General features: G+C 40.4%; 1 protein-coding gene across 3 annotated transcripts in view; it reads right to left on the minus strand.

Annotated features, from left to right (window-relative positions):
• Nucleotides 1–20,535, minus strand: part of LOC128370836 (neurobeachin-like) — a 93,514-nt gene that overhangs the window by 23,180 nt on the left and 49,799 nt on the right. For 2 of the 3 annotated variants that reach the window (XM_053331005.1, XM_053331004.1), the window contains exons 12-28: nt 17,916–18,068; nt 15,979–16,147; nt 11,229–11,308; nt 10,666–10,728; nt 10,181–10,278; nt 9,477–9,569; nt 7,221–7,329; nt 6,996–7,077; nt 6,667–6,790; nt 6,351–6,543; nt 3,869–4,555; nt 3,186–3,635; nt 2,851–3,068; nt 2,446–2,599; nt 1,853–1,876; nt 1,329–1,412; nt 428–608 (exon numbers count right to left, since the gene is read on the minus strand). In XM_053331005.1, coding sequence (XP_053186980.1) covers nt 428–608; nt 1,329–1,412; nt 1,853–1,876; nt 2,446–2,599; nt 2,851–3,068; nt 3,186–3,635; nt 3,869–4,555; nt 6,351–6,543; nt 6,667–6,790; nt 6,996–7,077; nt 7,221–7,329; nt 9,477–9,569; nt 10,181–10,278; nt 10,666–10,728; nt 11,229–11,308; nt 15,979–16,147; nt 17,916–18,068 — 2,962 coding nt within the window. The remainder of the gene's footprint in view (nt 1–427; nt 609–1,328; nt 1,413–1,852; nt 1,877–2,445; nt 2,600–2,850; nt 3,069–3,185; nt 3,636–3,868; nt 4,556–6,350; nt 6,544–6,666; nt 6,791–6,995; nt 7,078–7,220; nt 7,330–9,476; nt 9,570–10,180; nt 10,279–10,665; nt 10,729–11,228; nt 11,309–15,978; nt 16,148–17,915; nt 18,069–20,535) is intronic. The other variant, XM_053331006.1, reaches the window with a different exon arrangement.

Here is a 20,535-nt window from a genome sequence, read left to right on the forward strand (position 1 = left end):
TGTTCCAGGTTTGCCTCAAGGACAGAAAGTAAATAAGGAAAATACTGAGTGTGCATCCACAATGCACACTCATTGTGGGTATATACTGCCAATAGCAATTGCATGAATTGATTATTCAATTGAAAGCAAACTAATCTAGAACTATTTTCAAAGTTATTTTTAAGCAAGAGCTAGTTCCATAAATACAATGATCTGCTGCTTCTCTCAATTGAATATATTTGGGTTTTGAACTGTTAGACAAAAGGGCACTTTGAAGAGGCTCTGGGAATTGTGATTGCTTGCTATTTTCTGACATTTTATATACTAACAGATTAATGAAAACAACAATCAACAGATTAATCAGTAATGAAAATGACTGTTAGTTGCAGGCTACAGTATGTGAGTCTAATCCCAGTGTCAAAATAGTTTTGGTCAAACTAGCACACACCCAGTCGCAGACATTGCCTCATCAGCCCTCCTGACGACATGTTCTTCTCAGCTTCAATCTCGCTGAAGTTAAGGGAGCTGGCAAACACCAGCACATCAACCATGGCCATGAGACGAGACAGGAAGGTGACCGCTGTCTCGGACGACATGCCCTGTGTCGCCTCGATGTTCTCCAGCTCCGTCTGGAGGAAAGGAAGAAGAAAAAAACACAAGCTTGCCAGTTATTCAGTAAAATTAGCATTTAAAAAAGAGTGAACTGGAGGCTCTCTTACTGGTTTGAGGAAGATGTTGAAATAGTATCATCTTTTTATTTTTTTCCCCAAACAATAGCAGCAACTTTTAACAGACTGATGCAGCTAGGTCTTACTCGAGCATGACCACAACCTTTAGTATCATGCTGAAGTAAAAAACATACTGGTATGATGAAGTCTGGCAACATGAAGTGTTCTACACAACAAACAGGAAGTACAGCCTGATGACACACAGGTAATGGTAACAGTGGGATAGTGACAGTAGCAGTGTGGCCCATTAGCGGTAACAGTGCCAGTGTAGAGACCAGTGCAGTTAGCCTAGAGTATATTTCAAAGTAAATTAAACAAAGTCCTCTGATGTTCACATCAACATTAGTATTTGACTACCAAATTTTCAGCATATCCACATTGGAAATAAATCTGAAGGCAGCATGGCAGGGGTCAAAACAAAAGTTTGCTGTGTCTCTGCTTCAGTAAGCAGCATGTGCAGGGCTGTGGAGAGTCGACAAAGTGCAAACATCTAGAGGCTCTTCAGAGCAAGTGTGCACAGACATTTGGGGAATAACAGACACACAAGGTGAGGACGAAAAGGCTTGGGTTGGTGCTCTTAGCTCTTCTGGTGATGGTGGGAGACTCAGGCTCTTTACGCACCTCTCCCCCTGCGCCTCCTCCCCCAGGAACAGGGGTCACCTCCTCTCCCTTTGACCCCCTCTGGGGTCCGGCTCCTCCTGCCTTCTTTAGTGTTGATACAAATGGGACAGGCTTAGCAGATGCAACCCCCAAGGACGTTTTGAAAACTCTCATGCTTTCTCTCTTATACTCCATGCTCTATTTTCCCCTCAGAATAAACATTATCTTCTCTCTCTAAATTTTGCCCCTATTATAGGATCACCTCCTCACCTTTTAGTCTATTCTATCCCCCTTAGTTGTATATTATTCTAACAGTGTTAGAATATTACAGTATATCTTTAAGAAATACACTGAGGCAGAGAGATTAATGCACACTGACAATAGATAAAAACAATATAAGGGAGAGTATTGATTAGCAGCAGAGGAGCACAACAAATAGAAACACTATGGATGTCAGACAGGCAAGGGTTAGTGTCAGTCACAATGGTAAATAAACCAGAACAACATATTAGTAGAATAGAAAGAGAGGAAGAAACTGAACTTACAGTGTTGGCACTACTCTTAGAACTCTGCACATGCAAAAAAACAGACAAAAACAGAGACAAAAAAGACAAGAAAATACACAGAATACATAAAACACAGAGAAGAAAAAGGAAAAAAAAGAAAGATAATTAAAATAAATAGTTTAGCAAACAATTAAATGGATTGTTAATTAAAAGGATTAGAATAAAGATTAAATAAAGATTCAAATGCTATTCAAGATGTGTTAGATTGTTAGACAGTTAAATATATGGAGATACAAATAAAAGGAACCCAGGAAATGTTTAATTAGTTTACCCATTTCTTAATTCATGGCCAAACTCAACAGAACATGTATAAACTTCAACTTTTAATCCTCTTCAAGTTATTTTTGATTTACCAAGATTTTATAGATTAAAGATACAAAATGTATTAGGTGCAACAAAGTCTTTAACCTATTCAATCATGCAAGATCAGCTGCACAGAGCATGGGTTTCATCAGGTTTATTATGTTCTTCTACTCTTCAGTTAGGCCTTAAAAACTGCTTTTGGCCTTTGAAGCAGTTGTTGACCTGCAGTTTTCCCTCCTACCACAGAGGGGCAAAATAGAACCACTTACAGAAGGGGAGGTGGCAGCAGACAGGAGAGGCAGGATGCCTCCACAGGCGATGATGATGTTGTCCACCATCTGAGAAATGAGGTGGATGGTATTGTGCACGAAGATGATATTTTCATTGCTGTTCACAAAATCCATCACCGACTTGGTGGAGTGGCTGAAAGGAAGATAACTCATTCAGAGGTGGACTGATGTTGCAAACATTCAGTTTGAAAAGTGAGACATCAGAGGTTACACTTCACTTTTTGAAAAAAAAGACTTGATGGCTCACTTAGGTATGTATGTGATCCATATGCACTGAAAAAAAGACATAAGTGCTTGTAGCTTTAGCTTATGGCTTATAGATCTAATCAACCTCATTAGATGCCTTATTTGTGTGAAAAAAACAAGTAGAACCCTGTTACTCACCTCCTCCACACATGCACATCTGTCTCGAGGGCAAACAGCAGGTCAGTGAGCAACCTCTGGTGCATGGGAGACCACTTGAATTCTGGGATGCGGAACATAGTAGTGCGTGGGCCAGGACTGAACTGCCTGCGCTGTTCCTCCGTCATGGGCATGCCTCTAAAACCCAGATCAACACGCAGGTCCCGCTCCAACTGGGCTGCAGTGCGGCCATGAAGGGCCTGAAACAAGGGGGCGAAGAGCCAGTGAGCCAGCAGATGGCTTTCGGTACACTATTTACTATAATATAAAACTCAAACAACAAGATCAAACACATGTACACACTCGCATAAACACACCTGAGTAGTAGCAGTGGTTTGGATCTTCTTAGTGTCCTTGTCCTTGCCATCATCTGACCTCTCTGTATCAGAGGTTGTGCTGGCTGTGTCTCCCCCGGTCTTAAGCCCCGCAGCCTCTCCCTCTCCCCCGGTTGTGCCTTCTCCCTCTGGAAAATCTGGTCTAGAGGCTCCCTGGATCTGGGTTTGGCTCTCAGCCTCAGCAATTGAGCTAATGTCAGCCAGGGGGCTCTGGATTTTGAAGGGCCCATCTTCTGGAAGTTCCCCAGAAGTGTGGCTCTGTGTATGTGTTAAATCAGAGCTACAGCTCGTCATGTGGGCTAGCAGGCTGAGGTCATCACTGGCACTGGTGGTGGAGTGAGCAGCGACCGGGCCGGATGGAGTAGGCTGGTCTGGACTCGGCAGTACAAGGGGGTCTGTGGCTGCCAAAGCTGGAAGCAGCTTCTCATCAACCTGGAAGAGATGAATGGGGTAATAAAAATATAGAAGAAGATTAAGACATTAGGACTAGTCTATAGTAACAACTTTTTTTTCTTTATGAATGTAGAATGACGAAGGACATAATATATTAGAGATAAAACAGTGATTGATTAGTGGGGTTATTTTCAAGGCCAGCAGGGGCACATATGGCTCCACAGATAAGATTTTAATTAATCTGTGACAATAATTTTCATATGAAATCCTACCTTGCTGAAGAGAAATCCATTGTTGCTCGGGACACTGTCTTTCTCATCAGCCAATGTGATGAGGGGCCCCATGTTCCCATCATCCTCCAGGTTGACTCCTGAAAGTCCCAGGCTGGACCCCATCCCAACCCCTGACCCCGGTGTATCATCTTTAGGTGCCAGATTCCCATTTAGGTTCTGAACTACAGCGCAGTAAGCGCTATCAAGGAGAGAATCCACCTCCACCAGAGGTCCATTCTCTATTCCTCCCACGCCTCCTCCACCTACACTTCCACCAAGGCCTTCTGGAGACAAGTCCAGGTCATCCAGCTTCACTTCTGTGGCCTCTACCTTCTCTGCTTTAATGTCCACCAGAAGGTCGTGAACCTCCACCCTCACCCCTGGACCAGCACTCTGCTCCCCTGGTGTCAGGGCTTCTCCATTGGGTCGTTTTACGGCACCTTCTGCAAGGAGGTTGCGTGAATCACTTCCAGCCCCCTCGCTGTACTCGGCCTCGCTCTCGGGTGTCTGTGTCTGGGAGTTGTCGTCAATCTCCAGGTTGCCATTGACGACAGGGGCAGGTGTAGCGGAAAGGCCAGAGATTGTAGACACAGAACCTTTCTTGCCCTTCTTCATATTTTCCTCCTCCTGACGCTGGTACTCTTCATACATCTTAGCCAAGTACTCTTTGTGGGCTTCATAGGTCACCTGTGACAAATGTTAGGGATATAATTGGTTATGTGATCATAACATAAGCACTGACAATAGTAAAACTTCACATCAATTACTTCTCCACCAGGTACTCCTTATGGGGCTCATAGATCATCTGCACCAAAGGCTGGACAGATAAAACTGGGACACCATCCTAACGGGGCTATTAGACCGTCATCCATAATGTCCCCTCATTTTGGTACAACCATGATAAAATGTGGAGTTAAATATCCACCACTGAACAATGAACAGAGTGGTGATCAATTATTGATGTATGATATTTTATGACTCATATGACCTTACAGGTCACTGGAATAAGCATTACGATTAACAATAGTCAATATGTACAAATCAATACTTTTTTTCAGCCTTTAAAACAGCTTAGTCAAAATGTCAGTTTTCCTGCACATCAATATCCTCAGTAATATGTGTTCAATTGTAGGTCAAAAGATTCTAAAATGAGGGATAAAGTATTATGGCTGTTATATATGTGGCTGTTAAATATTGATATTTTCAACAGTACAATACAACACCATACAAAGGAACATAATGACCTAAAGTGTGGTTGCATGTAGATGAAACAGAAATCTAAAAAAGGAAAAGGACATTCTCCACCAAACTACACAAGCTTTCCCTACAATATATGATTTATTCACTAATGTCTGATCATCAATCTAATGTACCTTGTTTTTAGTTCTACTGTGCTTCTACAAGATTTACAAATATCCCAAATAGCTTTTTAACGTCCTCCAAAAACCTGGCTGTGATTTTGCATTAATCTGTGAGCTTTGCACAATTTACAGTGATAGTGACTGCAACAGTGTGACAATGTGGGGTTTTTCTGGATGAGAAAACATTTAGTCAGGTAACATCTTACATGGCTGCATGGTATTCTAGTCTAATGAGGCTCCTCTTGGTGGGGAAATGAATAGTGGCGTCTCTTCATGAATATATTTTTTTATATGTGTTTGTTCAATATTAGAACGAAGTGGTGAGTCTAGACAGAACAATTTTTTATTAATACGCTATGTGTCTAGAGAGCAAGCACACCACACAATAAGATCTTTGCTTGCCAAAGTCTAGGGATTTCTAAATGCAAGGTAGCTGCTTGAATAGTGGCAAGAATGGCTGCTAACAAACTTATGCCACACCTTACCAGCAATGATTCCCTCTCACCGTTCTCCTCCATAGTGAACTGCATGTCATCGCCACAATATGAAGGGCGCTCGTAAATATTTTGGATTGGTTCTTCAATGCACGTTTTTTTAACAAGTTAGTTGTTTCCACCCACAAAACCTGGGAGATTGTCCTCAGTCTCGATGACTGAAGCATTTAGAGACTGACCTCTGAGTCTATATGCACCAGATATGCTCTTACTTTAATCTATGCAGCTGTCTGCAACAATTCCGTGTGGACTCAGTTGCATCTCTCTTATTTAACCGCAACCTTAAGCGTTCATTTATGCTTCAAGCCTATTTTCCCCAATTTACGTGTGTCACTATAATCGTGTATATCAGGCTTTGAGCACTTCCAACACATGTGTGACCTATGCTCAACACTGTACATGAACATCCCCAGTGCAAACACACAGACACTGCACTTGCTGCTGCCCAGGCTATGTTTGTTGTCTAGACACAGGGTTAAACTAAAAGTGGATATTTACCAAGGATGAAATGAAATCTGAAAATTCTTTTGACACACCCTCTGTCCCGTCATCCAGATGAAGAAAAACAGCAATGCAAAGAGCTCTTTATTAACATTGTGATTAAGATGTGATTTGTTAAAAAGTCACCTTGGAGTGTGCAATGGACAGCGTGTCGACCCACACCCTCCAGCCTCCCCATTCATATTTGATCGCATGGTAGAGCAGGATCCTAAAGATGTTGTAGACCATCTCAGTTATTTTCTGCTCCTCTGGGTTCTTGGGGTTGATGTATCCGAGGGAGAACATCCAGTCCTGCCACACAGAGCACTGCAGCAGGCAGCTGGTATACAACACAAACACTATGTGAACTGGGCTGTAGTGTGAGCACAATGTAACAACCCCTCTAAGAGACAAATGACATGTTGTTGAATAAATGCAATTTTTGTTATTTGTGTGCTCTTACCGCCGGTTTTCACGGCTGTTACTAAAGAGTTTTATCATATCGGAAAGAAAGAGTCTCCTGACTTCCATCAGCTCAGCGCTGGGTGAGGAGTTCTTGAGCAGGGTGGCCACAACCTTTAGTATCACTGGGTGGGAAAAAAAGTATTTCAAATGAGAGTGAAAAATGTGAGGGTGAGGAGAGTGTGAGAAAAAGTAAAAGATGGCAGCAGTGTAGCTTTTTGAATTCAAGCTTTGTTGTTTGTTTTCTTGCATTAACACTACTCTGTGTTATTGACAGACCAAAGAATACAGATAGACAAAAAGATGTAGGCTTCACTGTTCTGAACTTACTGGGATTCTGGATCTTGATGGTGGAGTCAGGCTCAGGGTGGGGTTTATGGACCACCTGAGTGCAGACCTGCTCTGTCAGAATCTGCACAGACAGGAGATTAATGGCAGTCAATTCAATGACACAACATTCACTTGAATTAACTCAAAAGAGACTGAAAGGGCATCCCTTCATGTTATTGCTATGGTAACACAGTATGTGTCGACCACTGATAACCAGTCACATACCTCATATAGAGTGTTGTAGGTGGTGACAGAGACGGTGTTTGTGTGCATCATCAGTCTCTCCCCAAGCAGTGTGAACAGACTGTGCGTGTGCATGATCTCTACCTTCCTTCTGCAGGGAAACACACACACACACACACACACACACACACACACACATACACACACACACACACACACACAGCTTGCCATTCATAACAGAACTAATGACAGTTTTGAAATTGACATTGATTGTCATTGGCCTGATGACATTCTGATATTGGCAGGTGGCACCATGTGGCCCTGTCAGTTACGATGGCACCAAAGAGGGCGAAAAATGAATACCAACAGGAGAAATTAACAAGAGACATTAACAGAATGGCAACACGGCAGGAGTCATTGGGTCAATGTTCATATGGCTGCAAATTATCAACTTAAACTATTAACCTTCCCAGTGGGCACAGATCATGTCTCCAACAAGCTTTTAACTTGAGATGCTTAGAAGTCAGGGTTGACACTACCATTTAATTAAATATTAACAGAGTATTTTTTAGCCAGAATTAAACGGATAATGGCCATAAGAAACAAAAAGCAAATTAAATTTAGTATTTACTCATATATAGTCCATCATTAAGCTCCCATTATGGTGTTTAAATTTAATTTAACTTCAATTGACATATTTTACATACTGTACAGTGCAGTAACTGAATCCCTTGTCTGTCTGAACAAATTAAGGTAAAAAAAAAAATCAAACAGAAAATCTACAGTGAGGAGAACAAGTATTTAATACACTGTCGATTTTGCAGGTTTTCCCACTTACAAAGCATGTAGAGGTCTGTAATTTTTATCATAGGTAATAAAATACAAATTAATTACTTAAAAATCATACAATGTGATTTTCTGGATGTTTGTTTTAGATTCCGTCTCTCACAGTTGAAGAGCACCTATGATAAAATTACAGACCTCTACATGCTTTGTAAGTGGGAAAACCTGCAAAATCGGCAGTGTATCAAATACTTGTTCTCCCCACTGTATAACTAAGGACACAATAATATACTTTACATGGAAATAAATGCAATAAACCTACTAATCTTGACTGTCATAAGAAGAAACCACCATTATAAAAATCTTGCACATAGCACAGAAGGCCTGCCAGGCCGCTGTAGAAGAAGCTGTTATGACAGAGAGTAAATCTTAACTTCTAATCATGTGATTAAAATAAGTCATCCTTCACTCATGATTATCTGTTTGACTTGTAGTTTCAGTTGTTATAAGCCACTGTCCCTGAGAAAGAGATCAGTAAAGGTGTGTTTTTTATGAGACTGACTATGAGGCTCTCAGCCACAACAGCTCACTTGTGGTCAAAGAGACTGATGAATCATTAATGCAGTTACACCCATTTCAATCACATATGAGAGGAGCTAAATGCACTTATTCATATAATGCATGTATATAAAGAAACATCCATATTAACAGCAACACCACACATTGACAAAGCACCCACTCTCATCTAAACTAGTTTTATTATAATCTATGTGATCAATAATGCATAAATAATATAATAATGCATGCATAAATATTGTCATTCACCCTGAAATCACCATCATAGCATAAGTTAAAGTACATGATGTGAAAACCAGCTGTGTTAAATAGATGTACATATTGTTATGAAGTGTATTTTAATGTGTATTAAAGAACAAATGTTTGGCAGTATGTAGCATAGTGTCCCCTGTCTGGAGTTTGTTTTATTCACTATTTAATTACCTGGATCAATATTATGTGTTAAGTGTTAAGGTGATATGTAAACTGAAAAGGAAGCCCTATAGGATGTTTGGCTGGGGCAGATGCTAAGTAGGTGGGATACTGAAGGTGCAGGGCTCAGGTGCTGCTCTGTAGCCTGCTCCCACGTCGCGCAGCAAGAGGCATGCAAGTCACATGGGATGAATAAATCCCCCAGCATTCACTGCTGCTCATCAAGCTTCCTCCTCCCTGCCAGTGCATGCTGTCAAAATGATTATTCCGCCTGGGCATGATGATGGGAACATTACCTTTACGTAAACACAAACAGGCAGTCCCTCAAAGGCTTAGTAGACAGTACACCGCTGTAGATTTTCTGTTGTTTTCTCACTCTCAAACCTAAATGTTGTGAGAAGCAAATATTTCCCCTTCTAGGAACATTTGTAGCCTTCTCTTATTTCACTGAGTGACCATTTGCTGAGCACCTAACACCACTTAAAGAATTATACCAGAGAGAAAGCACAGAGACAAAGGGGTACTGACTTGTGACCCAGGTGCTTGAGGAAGTAACCCAGGACTTTGAGGGCCTGGACCCGGATACTCTCGCTCTTAGAGGCCAGGAGCTTGCAGATCACCCTGTAAGACAAACCGATGACATGTCAGTGATGGACTACCACCTTAGATGTTGGCAAAATGTAAAAGAAAACACTACGATTTGTGAACTAGCTCTCTGGCAACAAAAGTTACCATAGCAACCAAAAAAGGCAACCATGTGAAGTTGTGCTTTCTGGGAATCCCCCTTTGAAAAATCAAGCTGCCCTGTATGTACTATCAGTATTAACTAAACACAACATTTTTTTGCTCATCAGACAAATCAAAAATGAAAGACAGGAGCAAAGAAAGTCACCAGAAAATACATTGGATTTTATACATTTTAAATCCATAAGTCCAAATTTCTGAAAAAAAATGTCTCTAAAAGGTATCAGTTTATTATTCAGTGTTATTTATGTCAGGTACACGCTAATATATTTTGTCTATTAATACTAAATAATTTGTTTTTTTCATACTGTAATTAATATTAAATAGGATGTGTGTTCAATCTGTTGTATGTGTATTGTTTACTTGTTGTAATAGAAACAACAAAGGTCTGACCAAAAAGGTAAACAAAATGTTTTCAGATATTAGAATCAAATTTGTTCTGGTATTGCATCTTTATATGTGTATATGTATGTGTGGGTGGTATTCACCTTATCCCATTTCTCTGATCAAATGCAGGGATCATAGATGCCGGGTGTTCAGACATAAGAGCAACCAACAGCTGGAGCACATCGTGGATATTCTCATCCTGAAAAGAAAAGAAAGCATGGCTGAACAGGTGAACAAAGGAGTAAAAGGAAGTCCGGCGGTACAGACGAACAGAGGGTTATAAGAGGACAAAGAGAGCACAGGGGGGAGACTGCGGAGGAGAAGGTGTTATTTCAGAGCAAAAATAGATAGATAATTGTTACAGAGAAGTACATTCTGTTCAGTCCATTGTTGCACAATTTTTTATGCTGTCAAGCGCCGAAGCTGACTCACACTCTCACTCCTTTAAGTGGACTGTAACTCCAGCCCACAAATTATAATGCACATTTTGCCACCAGCGCCACTCTCACCACTCTCACCACTCTCACCATCTCTCTTTTGTCTCCTCTCTCGCAGTGCCTGTTTCAACACTGAAATTAGCATTTACCTCATGCATGGTCAATAGGTAGTTGAGAATACTCTGCAGCTCGTCCTCCTTCACGCCTCGGTCCTGTTAAAACCAGACAAGGCATCTTTCACCAAAACATCCTTGATCCATCATTGAATTTACATATTATTAACTTCAGATGATTCCTTAAATCATTAATTTAGTCCTTGGTTGATGCATTTTTACTATGTAGCAGGAACAACTTCACACATCTAAGTTACTGCAGGAGTATACACAGACAAACACAAAAGCAACAGTGCTACATTCAGTCTGTTGATCTCTAATGTGATTCTCCACACACACACACACACACACACACACACACACACACACACACACACACACACACACACACACACACACACACACACACACACACACACACACACACACACACACACACACACACACACACACACACACACACACACATTTTAGATTAAGCCAGTAGTACCCCCAGGAGGTAGAAAAACAACAGACAAAATGGAAATAAGTGATTTTTATTGTCTATCCCTGGAACTGAAATGTAATGAAAAAATAGTTATCAGCATCAACGACTGCACCTTTAGTATGAGTTGTTTGAGGAAGAGCAGCATGAAGGCTCTGAGCGAGATGATCTCCTTTTGGGATGGCCGTGGTCCATCTAAACAAACACAGAAAAAATTCCTGTTAAAAATCAATTTTCATACAAGATAATGATCAGCCAAGTAAGTCTGTAGCTCAGTCTGACTGAGCCCTACTGTTTACTGATATTAGATTATTATTAGGCTTCGTGGGGAGCAGAGAAAAACTCACACGCATGCATGCACGCACACACACGCACGCACACACGCACACAGTATGATAGCACTGTATACTTTAAATCAGTCATTAACGCTCAATCTGGATATTTCAAAGTTGCCCTAATCAGACTGATTATACAAGAAAAAAAGGCAATTCACTGAAAAATGATTGATGGTCCAAGTGATCCAAACCAAACAACCAATGTAATCCACTGTTTCTACTCCAAAGCTCTGGCACTTGATCAGTTGTTTGCTTTGGTGAGCTAAGAATACATAATCAAGTTAAAAACACAAAAGCATCTGACGTATAACAGAAGCAATTTTACATGTGGGTCTGATGTCATTGCCGCTTTCTAAAAGAGTGTGATTTCTTTTACCATTTTCGGGCATTTAGCTATATTTTGCCGTGATTTATGACTGCTACAGACTTTCATTACTTTGTCTTTTATGAGCCACAAAGCGCCACAGGTTCATAAAATGTTTTCCCCACTGTTGAATATGTTCATTGTGACATTCGGCTGCATTTACCAGAGACTTCAGAACTGAAACTGTAGCACAGTAGCTCTTTTTTGAGGAGAGAAATTACAACTCGGATGTTGGTATTGCATTTTCATTCATGTAGTTGTATTTCATTCTCTTTTGAGGTGTTTAATGTATACGTCAGAAATGCTGGAAGCTTATGGCTCAGATGAATCAGCTCAAAGCGACTGCCAAATAACTTTCTAATGGAACATAGTGCCAAATGGTCTAAAAGATGCATCGATTTAGATCAAAGCAAGAATGATATAAGAGCAACCCTTTTAAAATGAGGATCCCAGTGGTGACTTCAGCCAACCAAGGCTGACCTTCCCCTTCACTGCCTTCACCTTCCTTCATCTTCCATCTTCCCAAAATACTCTTCTGCAGACGTCATTAACAAACAAACACAATACACAATAAAACTCACCAGCTACCTGATCTCATCTCATTTTTATATTCCAAACAAGGTTTGTTGAGTTTACAAGGCACGCTTCGCTGTGTCAGGATGTTTGGAATTATTTTATGTGAGCCACAAAAGGAGAATACTGCAAGTGCAAACAGTATTTATTTTTAATCCACTCTGAACATTTAAACTGATATCTGACCCAAGGCTGCTTAGCCAGCTGAAGTAAGGTAAGGGAAACATAAAAGACTGCAGCTGTGTAAGAGAAGAAGATATGAAGCTTTTCCCTCCAATTTTTTGTCACGCTCTGCTGGCCTTGGATCATACGAATGTGTGCCTTAGTCTGTTCATCTTCTCTTGACAAAACATGACTCTGAAGCAATCCCTTGTGATCAATCATCCTTATCTGTCAAGCTGGTACATGTTGGTGGAATGGTGACACTCGCCATCCATCACAATTGCGCATCAGCACTGTGTCATGGGCGAGTGTGTGCAAAGGCAACCTCCGTTTAAATGGTCTTTTGTTAACAGAGAATTTGAATAAAGCTTACAATCATCTGAACCACTTCTCATGGGCAGCATTAATTATTGTCTTTTGCTCTATAAAATTCATTTTCTTCCTCCTGCGGTCCTTTTATCCTGATCCTGATCTGGTTTTATCCTGTCGTTATGAAAAACAAATGAGTGGCTCTGTTCTGCTACATAGCAACAACCTGTGAGGAGTTTTGCTTTGTAGTGAGCCTGTGCAGTGTGCACAAATCATTTCTTCATGTTAGAATACATTATAGAATATAACATGAAGAACTAAAAATACATACAGAATCACTGTTGTTTTATTCAATTAAAAAATATGATAAAACTAAAGCACATACACATATTTTCTGAACCTTTATTCTGAATCCTTGAATCCTTTATTATATCGTAGTTTCTTTTAGCGACAATCTTGTTTCACTCAGCCTTTCTATCATTGTTCCCATTGTATTATAATGTAGTAGCAGAGTTCAAAAGCAATGCATCTGACTAGAAAAGACCTGAGGTGTTTTTATCCGGTGCAGAAGCTCTCTCTTTTTGTGATCCTGAAAGCTATTTTCCAGCAGCTCAAACCAACAAGATTGTGAAATAAATTGTAGATGAAATATGCATTTCTCACCAGTTTCAAAGCAGGTGCACAGTAAAATACACTAATACAAAAAATATATCTGGACTTGGATTCAGCCATATTACGTCAGACTGGAGCACAATTGAATACATTTTTACCCACAAAGCTCATTGTGTGTTTGAAATATCAGTCCATTACTATGCAAATTAATTCCATCAATGCATATCACACTCTTACAGTACAGTCAAGTACACACACGCACACACACACTTACAAACCACAACTAGCACATCCTTTAGCTTTGACAGACCATTAAGTACGTGTCTGAGGCTAATTGCTATCGTTATCAGCAGTTCTTTATGGGGCTAAATCCCAACAGTCAGACAGCAATATCGTCAAACTGAAAGCAAACCGGGCAACCACTTGATTGGAAATTCCAAAAGCTCCCTTGGATATGCCAATCAAATCTGTCTGTTGCTATGGCAACATGAAATGCATACTCGTAGTCAGTGGAGGGTCCAGGGCGAAAGAAGAGGTTGATTATAGTGAAAGGCCTGAGCCGACATTTTTGTAGCCCAGCGGCAACAGTATTTGCACTGACACTGATACAATAAGGAGTGTTTTATAATATGGACAAATCTTTTTTATGACCGTACACTGAATTCACAGGAAGCACAAAAGGATTCGCACATATTTAGCTACACAGGCAACACAACATGTTTTTTCTTCTAAAGCAACGATTTCCAAACAACTTGTTCAAAAAAATAAATATGTGTTCCCTTGCAATTACCTTATCCAATCTCAAATACACAAACACATTTGCTGCAAGGAGCTGCCCATCCCTGCTCAAGAGCACCCACACAGATTGATCACCTCACATCCACTATATGCATGCATGCAGGTGTATGTGTGTGTGGAAGAAACTTAATGAAGCTGTAATCATTTGACATTAAATGAGATGTGTTTGCACATTTCTATACCCATTCCAAAGTCATTAAACATTCATTTAACTACTCATTACTACAGTTACTGACTTTAGGTCTTCATGGGGTTTTTTTAGATGTAAGCTAAAATAAACAGGGTTAACAGAACTTGATTTGACCGTTTTTAAACCTCTCAAAGTAGCTATGTTACAAGTGAAAGCTCATCTTGTAATGAAATAATCACCGTTCATAGAGAAACTGCATACAATCAAAATCAATTCTTATTGATGTAAGTGGGGGTAGAATTATGGCAAAAATCAGTCTCCTTTTGGCAAACACTATAAACACACATCAAATCATTTAACTATGAAATACAAAGTATTGGTTTACATTATCTATTACCCTGTACAAAGCAGAGCCACATGGCTTTAGTGTGTAATAGTGAATTTCACAGATTTCGAAGAATGGAAATTACCTACTCTACACTTTCATGACAGAGGTGAAATGTTAGCTGACACAGCTCCACAGGAAAAAAAGTCTATTTTAAAAGCAATTAAGGAAGGGCAGAAATCTTCAGCAAGTGTGTAAAGGTGACAATAATAGTGTGGAGTCAGAAATAATGTACATTTAGTTTCAATATATTACTGATATTTGTTGATATCCACTTTAACACTGGAACATGGCATCACTGTGGCCGAGAAAATGAATATTTAAAGATGAAAAACTCACATGCTATATATACTAATCAATGGAAGCCTTTATCTAGTAATGTCTTTGGTTTTAAAAAGGTCTGTTGCATTTGTAAATAGGACTAATGGAGAGACACACGCTACCATTAAGTGAGCTGCTGATTTAATGAAATCCTATATCAAGCTGAGTCAGCTCGAGTGTTTTCAGATCAGATATCACACATTCAATCTCAGTCTCATAAGGCTTCATGTAGCCTATGTTCAACCAGTTTCCTTCCACCGCTCAAAGATATATACAGGTAAGTTAAATGTGTTTATATGTTATAGCCCTGAGACGGCACTTGTTACGGCCACCTGCTGATCATAGAAGATGATAGATAAATGATATAAATACATACTCAATGTGTGCTACAAATTGATATTATCACTATGTTTGCGGATAGATGCCTTGTTAAAATACCTTTAAGCCTTGTGGAGTGGCCACTGGGGGGGGGTTTACAATGGTATGGGTGAGCAAAGGATGAGTAGGTGTGTGCACTTATTGTTTTTATGATGTATATACATGTGTAAACACTGTAAATATACAGCATAGGTTGGTGCTGTTACAAAGAGCTCTTTAGTACATCTAAAACACTCAGACAGAGAAAGAAACAGGAAGATGTGCAGAAGAAGAGATTGAGTGTAGGAAAAGAAACCCAAGAAATGTACTGTATAAAATGGCTAAAGTGGTGTGCAGTTTATGTAATGTACAATAGATGAGAGGTCAGAAGTAGCGTCTTCAAATCTCTAGAGGTATTCATTAGAAGCGTGGAGGGGACTCTCGTTCCTTATTCTAGTTTTTCCTTCCTCTTACCTTTATGTGTGTTTGAGTGCATATCGTGTGCATGTGATAACATACCAAGACCTTTGGGGGTGATTCCACTGCACTCCAGCGGGTTGATGGCCCAGTAGTAATACTTAAGAGTGTGCATCAGCTGTAGAACTGTGCCTACTCGGCGGATGGTGGTGTAGATGGTGGCGGTGCCGATGAACTCCGATGACAGGTAAGTGTAGAGGGAAAGCTGGACCTGTATACACACATATACAGTATATTTAAGTTCATGTACACACACATAGATCAACGTACAAATGCAGAACAATCAGACGCTTTCTGGGGAGGAATAAATAATCTGTGTGTGTTCATGATGTTGAACAAAAGGCCGTTCTGTTACAAGAAGGCAGCCACAGGGGGATGAGAGGAAACTTCCCCCTAGCAAACACATCAATGTTTTCAGCTTTGTGGTATTCTTTATGTTTCTGTGCCTGAAGCTATCATCTGAAGAGCTTCTTACACAGCACTGACAGTTAAATAAGATGCTCTCTGATTGCTCATTTGCTCCTTCCCTCCTTCCATTCCTCCTTCTGTTCCTTTCTTCCCTCTATTAACATTCCTTTAACCGATTCTCTCCATGATCCGGACAAAGATTCAACTCTGCAGCAAGTCTCTGAGCTCATTACAGTGACTACGACACTAAGGAGCAGCCTTAACGAGGTAGAGGTTTAAGCGGATGAAATTAGCAGAGCGTCATGGCCTGACCATACCACACCATGGCTCGTCTAGAATGGAGAACGTACTCAGCTGGCTTAAACGGCCTTCATTACACTGCATTTCACACGTTGAAATGATGTGTTTATCTGGTGTCCGTTCAGCTGCAGGAAAGCCAGAAAATTGCTTGATCATAGATGGCACAATAGTTTGGGCTGCACTGCTGCAACAGTAAGCTGTAACAAACACTCCTTTGTCTATGGGAGGATTATGTTTACAAGAGGAGCCTGGTAAAGAAATCAGGGTCTTTATTTTCAGTGTGAGCAGGGGAGACGTTATGAGAGATAGGAGACTAGGTTCAGATATGATTTGTTCAAGTGTTTCATTAAGTCCTGTTTATGACCAAGGCTATTCGTGCCAATAATGAAGGCGATGATAATACACTAAGAAGTGGAAAATAATAAAGCTCAATGGGAGGCAGAATGGTACAGGGGAAGTAAAGATTAAAGGATTAAAAGATGTTTTTGTGTGTTGCTGCTCAGTACATTGACTATGCTTGCCTTGTTCCCATTATGAACCTTGTGCATTGTGGTTTACTGGTAATTCACTGACACGTTCTGTATTGGCACTCAGGTTAAAGGTTAAAATATGTCAACAATCACAAAGTCGAGCCAGTTTAAACTGTTTTGTGGTGACGTGTCAACTGAGGTCGATTGTGTTTCTGCTGTGTTGGATTCTTTCTTTCACTTTCACACGTCTTAACTCCAGCACGCCCTGGAGACTGGCGCTGCTGCACCGAGGAGCCAATCACATCTCAGGGTCAGAGGGGAGAAGACAGGGAGTCAGGAAGCTCTGAAAATAATGGAGGCAAGAGCTGACTGGCCCCGCGGGAACGCCAGAAACACTCACATCTAGTTCAGAGTGAGAAGGAAAAGAGGAACTGCACATCTCTCTCTTGTCCCGGGGTCTTTTCAAATGTCACTTTTTCTCTTTGTTTCTTTTGCTTTGCTTGTCCTGCAACCTCCTTTGTTATATCTCAGTAAAGGACGATTGCCACAAAGATGTCATCCCTCCTTCTTCGTCGTTTTATAACCTTTGCTTGTCTCAATTTTCCTTGCGTTCGGACAAAACGTCCTTTAAACTTTAAGCATAAAACCTATTCTCTCTTTCTCTCTTTTCCTGTCATGCCTGTTCTGAGTCTATTACACCCTCATTCCCTTATTGCATCTATCATCGTGTCTTTTTTGCAGCAAGGTCATGAAAAAAAACCCACACACTCACATTCAGTAGATACACACAAATAAACAGACCTTGGCAGGGGTGTGTATCCAGATGGCAGCGTTGAAGAGGACATGGTCACAGAGCTGTTTGAGGAGTGGCGCTCCGTGAGGTAAACCATCCAGATACTTGGCAAAGGACAGGAACTGCTCCAGGACCGCCCTGGTGATGTGGACTCGTGATGACTGGACACAAGGTGGGAAATATCAGCAGGGATTTAAACAGACTGAATAATAATGTAAAATGACAAAGTTGTTTTCACTTTGAATTAAAACAGCATCTTTATACTGTGTGTTTGAGCAAACATATTAACAGGCTAAACTGAAAATGTTTTCTATCTTTCTCAGGTATGTAAGAACTGGGCAGGAACTCTTCAACAGAGCACCAATAAAGTTCACTCTAACGCTTTAGTAGATACGTAGTTGCCATGGTTGCTGACTGACATTTTAGTACCCCCGAAGACACAAATTGAAAGAGCAGTGAGACTGGCAGAGAGCGCCACATAAAAGTGGAGTGTGTTTTTTCTGCAGTCTACAATGATTGCACATTTGAAGTGAATATATGTAGTTAGAAATAAGTATACTTTTCTTCACACAAACTCCAACAATTATCAGATTAACAAACTCAAACTACTCAAACTACAAATAGCTTTATCTTAATTTAATAGGTTTTCTTTAGGTTATTTTGTCAGGAGATGCTGTCAGCCTACAGCACAGCCTACAGCACAGCCAGTGTAAAACTGGTTACCAAAGGTGTCAAGTCATTAATTTACACCAGCAACCAGGCCTGTGACGCTAGACAATGTGTGATATTAAGTCATGTGATCTCTGTCTCTTCTTCTTTGTGCACATTTGTGGTAGAGTAGATAGCTAAAGTGTACATTTTACACTGTAAACTAATAAATATGTTATTCAAGGTTATAATCTCAAAGATTTTCCTTTGATTAAATATAGGTTAAGTCACTATTCATTGCTGAATGAGGTAACACAATAGTGACTGATGAAAGCCTTTGTATTTGCAGTATTAGGAATTGGTTGTCAGTGTTGACGTTCACGGGAAAAATCACAAGCCATGCACAGTAAGTGACATGTTTTCCATCACCCAGCAGTGGTTAGTCCGCTAGATAGGCAGAGCAAACACAAAAACTCGCTCTTCAACTCACTTGTGTGTGAGGTTAATATGGAAGAATTATCTTCATTCAAGAGCGTAGATTTTCAGTTTGAGAGCATGATTTTATTCCTTTTCAGTGACACAGCTCCTTCTCATGCTCACATTTATTCTCCTCATGCTCACATTTTGTGCTCGCACTGAGATGTCTGCTGCTTTCTTTCAAAATGTGTGCTTGACCTCAAAAATCATATGCTTGTGCTCACATTTCTTCTTCTTTGACACATACATTTCGCTCGCATTCCTGTGCGTGCTCAGATCTAGTCCAGTTTATAGTATATAAAATAGACCCCACTAATATAAAATTAGAAAAAAATCTAACTCTTTTTAAATATATATAAATTATACATAAATATGCTGGCGTCTTAAATAGGTGATGATTCAAGTAGCTGGCTAATATGGTAAATTGGTGTATTTTGAGAGAAGCAGTTTTACAAACAGACCATATACCCGCCCCTACAGAGTGCTCAAAAAGGGCGAAGGAACGCACCCAAGACGTCATTTGATTGGTCCACACTCTAGCTTGACTCCATATTGGGACATCCTTTAGTCTGAGCAGATACCTCAATCTGACAGCACGTGCTTGTTCTGAGTGCGTGCACATTAGATCTGAGCGTGCAGACTTTAGATCAGAGCACGTAGACTTTAAATTTGAGCGTGTGGACTTTAGATCTGAGCGAGTACAGGACATATTTGAATGCGAGCGACATGTTTGTGACCAAGAAGAAGAAATGTGAGCACAAGCATATGATTTTTGAGGTCAAGCACACATTTTGGAAGAAAGCAGCAGACATCTCAGTGCGAGCACAAAATGTGAGCATGAGGAGAATAAATGTGAGCATGAGAAGGAGCTGTGTCACTGAAAAGGAATAAAAGCATGCTCTCAAACTGAAAATCTACGCTCTTGAATAAAGATAGGATAATTCTTCCATAGGTGAAGTACTGCCAAATGACTGACGTCACACAGTTGAGACTGTTTGATCCATCTCGTCAGTTTTAAGTTATGCGCTTGTGTCTGCACTACCGGTGCTTCGGACCAATCAGTTTCACAAATCCAGGTGGTGATAGATAGCAGTGTTTCCCACAGATCTGAAGGCAATGTGTGGTGGTAGGCCAGCAGCCGACCGGGGGGGGGGGTGTAAAAATAATAATAATAATTCCTTCGTTAATAACACACCCAACTTTACCGCCCACTGATTCCTTCATTAATAATTGGTCATACACAACTTTATCATATTAATCACAAATTATTCACACCCCATTCAAATGTCTTCACCTCTACAAAATACTATACTATGCTGTCCTCCTCTCCTACTCTTTCTTCAATGCCTAACGAATCTATCTCTTTCTCTCCCTGACCCTGTCTTTCTGCTTGAGCAGCACTGGTTGAAGCCTGAAAATATTGTAAACAAATTAATAACATAGCTAATTACACTGGTCGGACTGTTCAGCTCTGTTTCAGACTGATACCTCCGGTTCAGGCTG

This window comes from Scomber japonicus, chromosome 13, assembly GCF_027409825.1.
Source record: "Scomber japonicus isolate fScoJap1 chromosome 13, fScoJap1.pri, whole genome shotgun sequence".
Lineage (NCBI taxonomy): Eukaryota > Metazoa > Chordata > Actinopteri > Scombriformes > Scombridae > Scomber > Scomber japonicus.